Source organism: Amblyomma mixtum, chromosome 3, assembly GCF_055824585.1.
Source record: "Amblyomma mixtum isolate Tamu chromosome 3, ASM5582458v1, whole genome shotgun sequence".
In the NCBI taxonomy this organism is placed as follows: domain Eukaryota; kingdom Metazoa; phylum Arthropoda; class Arachnida; order Ixodida; family Ixodidae; genus Amblyomma; species Amblyomma mixtum.
The window spans coordinates 402,827,011-402,835,232 of NC_143014.1; the positions used below are offsets into that span (position 1 = coordinate 402,827,011).

Sequence of the window (8,222 nt, forward strand, 5' to 3'; positions counted from 1 at the left end):
TTTGCATGGTAGAAAGAAACCAGCAACAGGCTGCACTCCTGCCGACGGCAGAGTCGACAGCCTGTTGCGATTTCCACCTCATAACCGCGTCCATAGTCAGCCAAGTATAATAATAACCGCAGATATGACTTGCTTCTGAGGCCTCCTACAAGATTCTAAAACGCTCCTTACCTTACTAAGGGCGCCTCAAACACCGTAAGGCGACCTTATGTCAATTCTGAAACGTCCCTTATTAAGGAGCCCTAAGTTAGGGGCTCCTTGGTGCTTCCCTACGCTAAGGTAGCCGGCATGCTACCTTCATGCTTCCTAACCCCGCTCCTCTAACTGAAGGCAAGCTTCTCTGCAAAACTCTGCACGCGGTACGCTCTTTTGCGCACGCCGTGCTGCTCGCCCGTGCGCAGCGCGGGCCGTATGAGCGAGCGCCGTCGGTTTTTTGTTTCTGATCGTTGCCTGTGTGTGCGCGTTGGGACGCTGCTCTTCAGCTTTCCCGAACACGGTGTTCCTGAGTTCGTCCAGGTGCTACATTCCTGTGCCGCTGGAAACAGGGAGTAATGCAGGCAATTCTGTTCATCACCCAGAACGGCAACTTTAAAGCTACGTCAGGTTTTTGCGCCGCGCACGTGAACTTTTGCGCTGCCGTGTGTACGAGCTGCCGCGGTTGCGCGACAACGGCGTCCGGCCGATGGGCTGTACCTACTCGAGCGCTACAACGACCAGGAATTCTTGGCCCGATATCGCTTTTCTGAACAAGCTGTGTGCTGGCTATTCTGCAAGAGCTGCTGATACATGCGAGTGCAGACAACAGAGGATCTCCGCTACCGGCCGCACTTGAAGCTCCTTATCCCGCACCGGTTCTACGGAAGTGGCGTGATGCAGACTGTGGTGGGAGATTTGGCGAATATTTCTCAGCCTGCTGTCAGCAGTAGCATTTGGGTAGGGACGTAAATGATCTGTGTGCGTCTCTTTCTGAAGTGCGTCCGCCTGCCGAGTGTTTCTGAAGCAAAGCCGACGATGACAAGATTTTACGGCATCGGAGGTTTCCCCGGCGTTACTGTGTGCATTGGCTGTATGCATATGCCCACAAAAAGCCCCAACAGAGACAACGCTAAAGTGTGCAAGAGCAGGAAAGGTTTCTTCTCGACAAATGTGCAGGTATGTAACATTTCCATCAATTAATCAATCAATCATTTTTATTTCTTCCAAAAAGTGACAGAGGAGCTGCAGAAAAAGCTGTCATAGACAGCTTGACTGAGCCGCAGCCCCCTTATACCGGGCAGCAGTGACAGTCGACGAAAAAAAAAACAATTCACAGTAAAACGCATTGTTAACACCAAGAACAATCTTATGTCTGGTTTGTACATATGTGCAATTTACATGGTCATCCAAACACCATTACATAATTATCTTGTAGCAGTACAACAAGCACTATGAAGAAACAATACAAATTAGAGAAAGCAAAAATGCCATTTAGAGCAGTTTAAAGGAAAAAAAATCATTTTGTAACACAGTCTACGTATAAGCAACACAATTCACGATAAGTGCACGTAAACAAGTTGAAATTGGCAAATTTGTATGCATTTAGAAGAGAAGGAAGTGTATATTGCAGGCGCTGTTTACCAGTATTTATGCGCAGTGTACGCACCAACCAGGTTTCAGGCTCTCTAAAAGGGTAAATCGCTTTTTCTTTCAGATTTGCCAGATGTTGAATATGACATGTTATTTTTGGTTTCTAGTTTAAAGCGAACACTTAGTCGATAAATCTTAGTATAAATCTTTGATTTATACCAAGATTGTTCTTCGACATTTCACATCTAGTATAATTTTTGTCGTTGGCAAGAAATGCGTCTCCAGAAAAGTGCCTCTTGGTGTATGACGAGTTGCAGCAGTGTTCAACGGTACACATCCCTCAAGGATATGCATGTCGTGTTATCCGCGGTAGCGTGTCTTGCCATTCCGCAGCAGGCAGAAGTGCCAAACAGTATTCATATGGGAACCTATGGAAAGGCGTTTAGCTGTCTGGCTTTGACAGCCTATTCCTTTTCACGCGAGAGATCACACACAGCATACAGATGCACGCAGAGAACATCATACACAAAAATGTTGTGAGCCTGGTGTAGGTGCACCTTTGCAGAGTAGTTTACAAGGCAAAAGGGCACACTACAGTTTCATGTATACCTGGCATTATCCACACATGCCCCAAGCCATGCAATGCCCCCACTTCTCACAGCCCTTTACCGTCAACCTAGCGTGCATGGGGCTCGGGTTGGCAGAGCTGGCTGCCCATTTAGCCTTGGTACGACTGGCCGAGGAGCTGCTGAGTGCTTAATTTGTCACTAAGTAAAGTGTTTCTCTCTCACACATGCCACAGTGGTCTGAACTTCCTTTCCTTGTTTCCTTTACAGGTTGTCGCAGGCCCTGAACTTCAGTTCTACGACGTTGTGTCAAGTTGGCCCGGTAGTGTTCACGATAACCGCATCTTCTGTAACAGCCGAGTGATGGTGAGCTACCAACAAAAGGCAGTACGTGGTGTCCTTCTTGGAGATCGAGAATACGCATGTTTGCCCTTTCTGATGGCGCCACTCAGGAACCCGCAAACTTGCACACAGAAAAGGCCAGAGAAACAATTTTGCAGCACCAGTGTGTGATATGCTTGTGTTAATTATTTTTCATGCTCCCGGCAGGTACAACAGGAGCCATACCAAGACGTGGAACTCAGTAGAGCGAGCATTTGGAGTGTGGAAGAGGAGGTTCTTGTGCCTGGGAAAGAAGCTCGAAACAAAGACGGAGCGGTCAGCTGCCGTCATCACGGCATGTGCAGCACTGATAACATTGCGTGTTCCCTGAGGGACCCAGTTCCAAATGGCGATGAGCCCGAAGAGGTTGACGCAGGACCATGCCCCCCTGATACCCTTCTGGGCACCCAGCTGTGACCACAACTTATTCAGCGATGCTTCACAAACAACCAGAGTGGAGCTGGCAGTGAGACGGACTCTGATTAGAGGTAAAGTTGTGTGTTAAATGCTTTGCAATTGCAAGTGAATATCAACATGAACTGAGAATACTGCACGAATGCTAAATTGACCTAAAGAGTTGATAAAGGGTTGAAAGGCAGTGGCAAAATACTAGGTACAATGATTCTATTCAGTGCTGCTTTGCAGAGAAAGCCTCGAGTTGCTCGGCAAGTACAGCTTGCTTAAGCTTCAGCATTTTTTCTTTTTCTTGCAACACACTCATCTTCATCTAATGAATAGCATTTCTTTTGTGCCTTTCATCAGTGTTTTGCTGCTCTTTTAGCACATGCTCGTCTGCAATCATTTTCAGCCTTGATTGATGTTCAATGCGCCTTTGTGTCCGCTCATCCTCTGTAGCTTGAAGCTGTGCTTTCAGGTTCTGTCGACAGAGCTTCCTCCACTGCAGCAACCCGGCCACTTTGCCGACGGTGAACCACTGGCTCGGTTCCTGTGTCATCGCTGTGTGTAGGCCGGGGAGTTGCCTCTTCTTCTTCGGCTGCCAGCCTGGCATTGCGGACAGCAGGTGGTGGCGAGCTGTGGAGCACATCATCCACCGTTTGGCTGCCATTAGCTTGGCTGTCTTGTGTGTATTCTGCGAGAAATTGTGATAAAGCATTTCAATACGTTCTAGCTCAAATCAAGCAAATAAATGTCACTGAACAAAAGTAGCCCCCCTTCCTTGGTGTCTTAAGCACAAAGACTGACAACACATCACTGTGCACAGCAAATGTTTGCTGCTGTGATCTAATGTAAAGCTTCAGACAGAAAATAAGCCACAAAAAATATTACAACTACCTTTTCAGACACATGAGCTTTTTCAGCTGAGTGGCTGTGGGAGCTTGAATACTCTAACTTTACAAATGGGCTGAGGAATCTAGCACATGCAGATGCACATTCTAGAACAGCTGCCTGCATTCCAGGACAACAGATCAGTAAGGCATTTGGAGTATCCGCAAATTACAGAAAGCGGCAAAACGATTTTTATTTAGCATCAATACGATGTACTGTCGCTCTCAGTATGACTCGCAACACGCTTCAGGAGGTACGAGCTCACGTCACGAATAGATGCTAGTCGGGTGCTGCTGTGAAGTTCTGTATGTAGCTGTCGAGCAGCGTGCCCGCATGCTTGGTTCTGTATTTTCTATCGAACGCACACCCGAAGGTGGCCAACAGAGCGTCGCAGGTAATTATGATCGCGACTGTAGTACAGTGGTAAGCTTGTTCTTAGTCATTTCAGCTTTTGCGTTCATTACCCAGGTTCTACTACAAGCAAAATACGCGGTACGGTGATAGCAGCACTGAAAAATTGCACCAAACGCTCCCTGCTTTCAAAGTAGCTTCCAAAATATTCAAAGTATTTTGGTCTCGACTTCAAGCAGCGAGGTCGGCGCCGGCCACCGCAACATTGCACAACGGAATGTTAAAGAAGAAACGGAAACTTACCTGTCGTGTCACTTCTTTTTTTCTGCCTCGCGTTCTCCTTTTTAAGCTTTCGTTTCAAACAGTCCCGCAACTTCTTCAGCTCTCCGACTTCTCGTGGGCGAACGTTGAGCCGCGCGCCGCCGCCGGAGCAGATCGCGGCGGCCACGGTTGAGCATACTGTTGTGGTCCGAGCGCAAGCGCTCCCGCGCTCTTGATTTCGCGTTGAGCGAGACGGCATCAGTCTTCTTGCATTCCACTGCATTTCTATATTTGCTTACAAGCTCGATAGAGGTCTTTCTCGTCTTCGGTGAAGTACGCTCGGCCGAGCACGGCACGACGACCTGCGACCGCACTCGGCGCACACAAGTACGTGTTGCCCTTGTTGCCAGAGGAGCCTGTTTCTCCGCCCCGTGCAACATTTTTCAAAACTTTCAGCGAGAACGTGAGCAATAGAATTCGCATTGTGCCCGGATATATCAATATAAATGTAGGTTCTTAAACGCAATTAGTTATTTTTGTCAAATGTTAGCATATTCTCCATATTTATAGCATGTATACCCTCGACAGCAGAAGGGTCCTGGGTGGCCCTTAGGGCTCCTTACTTGAGGGAGGGTGAAGTGGTGTGAAGGGAGCTTTCAGAATTCGGGGTGGCCCTCGAAGGGCGCCTTACGTTTAGGGGGCATGAAGGCCTCCTTTGGTAAGGTAAGGAAATGGTCTTAGGTAAGGAGCGTTTTAGAATTCGGTTGTACGAGTGTCAACACAAAACGTTAAGGTCTGACCAGTGACGTATTCAAGTACCTGATGTTGCAAGGAGGTACGGCACGGCGGTAGGGACGACCAATGCGGCAAAGTCGACGGCGCAGGTAACACGCTCTTGAATGTTCCAGCGTAGGAAGCGGCAGCCGGTGCGCCAGGTGCGTCTCGGAGCTCTTCGAAAAGCGTGGATCGTACATGGACCAGCACTTTGTGGACGCCGTGCCTTCGGTAGGCAGGAGGAAGCTATTGGGTACCTCCTCCGGCGCCTTTTCAGTGCGCCCAGTGGGCCTAGCCCCTGGAGACCGGTTACGCAAAGCGCAAGAATAACAAGTGCGGTTTCAGGCTGCATTTCGAGCATTCTGTGTTGGCTCCAATGTGGGGCTATCTCATTATGCTTTAGCTTGATAGGTGGACCCCCTCTTGTAAGAGCTAAGGAGAAAACCTCACTGACTCCAGACAAGTACAAGCGCATTGCGAGTTTCCAAGCTCTTGTTTCCACACCAAAATTGTAAGCGCACGGAAGGATAATCGAATATTTAAAGATGGTTTGGAACTCAGACTATTTGTTTGTCTTGTCAAGCATAAGCTTGGAAGTGACGCAAAGGAAAGGGAAGTAATAAGCAAGACTAACCCGGCTGATAAACGCTTGGCTGACATGATAAGGTACGTTTACTAGCAGGCCCATAAAAAGGAAAAAAAGCAAAACAAAAAAGCGAATTCTGGATCTGGGAGCCGGCAGAAACGTTGAATATCGATTAGTGATGGTTTTAAGCCACTGGGATCACAAGCCATTCCTTTAGTCATCAGCTCCGTTAAGATGATTACGGAAAAGGATACTAAGTTGGAAATGAAGAAGGCGCCCATTTACTTCCACTGACGGAAAGTAGGCAACAGCGTTAAGACGGGACAAAAGAGAACGAGATATACACTTGCGTCTCGTGCTCTTTTGTCCCATCTTTGCGCGGTTTCATGCTTTCCTTCAACATGCACCAACCAGCCCGTATTAGTCCTCTTTTTACTCTTATTATTTGCATTTACGAATCAACGCCACGGAAACAAGGTGTTCTTTCTTGGCCTCAAGTACATGGCGTTATCTCTTTAGAAAACCGGTGTATTTTACATGCTTGGGTTATCGAATGTGGCGTAGTAGAGGACAGGAATGAATTTGACACACACCCTTTGCGCGCCCTCATTCAGCATCTATGAAAATGGGCCGCAGTGACCGGGAATTGAAACCTAGAAGCAACACCACAAGCCACCTTTCAACTAGCACTTGATGAGCTCGGTATCTTGCCCAGAATGTTAGCTCCTCTTTTAACAAAATATCCCGTTCCCGGGTAGTATGGCGGTTACAGACTGTATGCACTGAACTAGAAATAGGGCTCTTACTCCAATCGACAGGTGCTAGGTTTGGTTTGGTTTAATGAGTTTATCGTCCAAAAGCGGTCCAAACTCTGAAAGCTTCCTTACCTCAGTAAGGAAGCCTTCATTGCAGTGAGGCGCCCTCATGTGAATCTGAAAGCTTCCTTACTGAGGCGCCCTAAGTAAGGTCGTCCTTGGTGCCTCCTCACAGTTAAGGCAGCTGCCAGCTGCCTTCATGCGTCCTTACGTCGCTCCTGGCCCTGGAGGAGCGCTTCACCTCACTGCTGCCACAAGTGACTCCGCACACTCACGCGGGCGGCGAGACGCGGCGCAAGGACGCGAGCCCTGCGTGAGCGCAGTTGAGCAGGCGGGAGAAAATGGCAGCGTGGACTGACCGCTACGCGGGCGACTACAAGCAGTTTTTGAACCGTGCTTGTGAATACGCATTCGATAAAGTGTACCTGTATCCTCCAACAGCCAGGTCGCTTCGCGACACGGTGAATCCAGTGGAAGTGCACTTAGGGGAAGAATTTGCGTTCAGATTCCGCACCACACTTCGGCATTCGGCGGCGACAGCGAGCGAAATCCGCCGCCGCCGACCTCCCGGCCACCACGTTGCCGCTCGTGGCGTGAGAGATATGGCTAGCAAATAGCATAAATCGACGCTGTCTATGTACCATAAGCGTGTGCATGCTTACGTGCGCTAAACGCAGGTATTTTGCGGGACGTTACAACGTTTCTCAAATTTCCACTTTTAATTCAGCTTATGCATTCAGCTTGTGAATTACTGCCTGAATTTTGTGAAATTACCAATGATTATGAATGTTTGACTGTGAAGGCTGGGCTAGAGGTTATCACGGTCATGTATCGTCCACCGAAGGGAAACATGAAATCTTTTATGAAATATTTTGACCTCCTCCTAGAATATGTTCGAAGCAATAATTTTCAGCTAACATGCGGAGGTGACTTCAATATAAATACCCTCGATAATACTTCAACTGTCATTGATTTCACTATTCAACTTCAGTCGTTGGGATTCATAAGTGTTATCAATACACCGACTCGTGTTACTGTGTCTACTTCATCTGCTTTAGATTTGTTTATAACAAACTCAGAAACTTCTGTTTTTAGTGCTGATACTATAGCATCGGATGTTAGTGATCACTGTCCCATCTTTATGTTCTATGACTCATTACCAAAACCTAAAAAACGTTCTGAACAAATAACCGTACAATATATGCCTCAGTGTGCTTTAGAGGCTTTCAAAATAGACATTAGCTTCCAAGACTGGTCTTCTGTGTATGACAAGTTAAATGTAAACGATGCATATGTACAATTTCTCGAGATATTTTCCACAATCTATTCCAAACACTTTCCTATCAAAACTTTTACTCCATCAAAGAAGATAAGAAAGCCGTGGGTAACCACCGACCACTTAAAGACTATAAAGAGAAAAAATACTTTTCCACACTTTTCTAACAACGCGAAATCCTGATGCTTTGAAAAATTTCAAAGTGGTCAGAAACAAGCTGAATTCTGAGCTTCGGCGGGCAAAAGTTGCTTGCTTTGAAAATCTCTTTGCAAGTATTGGTAAACAACAGCCGGCCGCAGCCTGGAAAGTAATCAATAATGTTCTGGGTAGAGACAGGAAGGATTTATTACCTGATAAAA

General features: G+C 47.3%; 1 protein-coding gene across 2 annotated transcripts; it reads left to right on the top strand.

Annotated features, from left to right (window-relative positions):
- Nucleotides 1-825: 825 nt before the first annotated feature.
- LOC149357407 (uncharacterized) lies at nucleotides 826-3,659 on the top strand. 2 transcript variants are annotated; one of them, XR_016289900.1, is made up of 4 exons: nucleotides 826-1,152; nucleotides 2,403-2,519; nucleotides 2,682-3,001; nucleotides 3,388-3,659. XR_016289900.1 is itself a non-coding variant. In XM_089577919.1 (3 exons), exons 1-3 carry the CDS (start codon nucleotides 946-948, stop codon nucleotides 2,928-2,930), a joined length of 573 nt encoding a protein of 190 aa, XP_089434045.1. In that variant the 5' UTR covers nucleotides 826-945; the 3' UTR covers nucleotides 2,931-3,110. The 2 variants fall into 2 exon arrangements, 1 of the variants encoding a protein (XP_089434045.1); XM_089577919.1 differs by lacking the exon at nucleotides 3,388-3,659 and having other exon boundaries at nucleotides 2,682-3,110.
- The last annotated feature ends 4,563 nt before the right edge of the window (nucleotides 3,660-8,222 follow it).

Coding starts and splice junctions, on each gene's coding strand:
- LOC149357407 (XM_089577919.1), top strand. CDS start 946: ATGATCTGTGTGCGTCTCTTTCTGAAGTGCGTCCGCCTGCCGAGTGTT. Junction 1,153..2,402: donor TCTTCTCGACAAATGTGCAG/GTATGTAACATT, acceptor TTTCCTTTACAG/GTTGTCGCAGGCCCTGAACT. Junction 2,520..2,681: donor TGAGCTACCAACAAAAGGCA/GTACGTGGTGTC, acceptor TGCTCCCGGCAG/GTACAACAGGAGCCATACCA.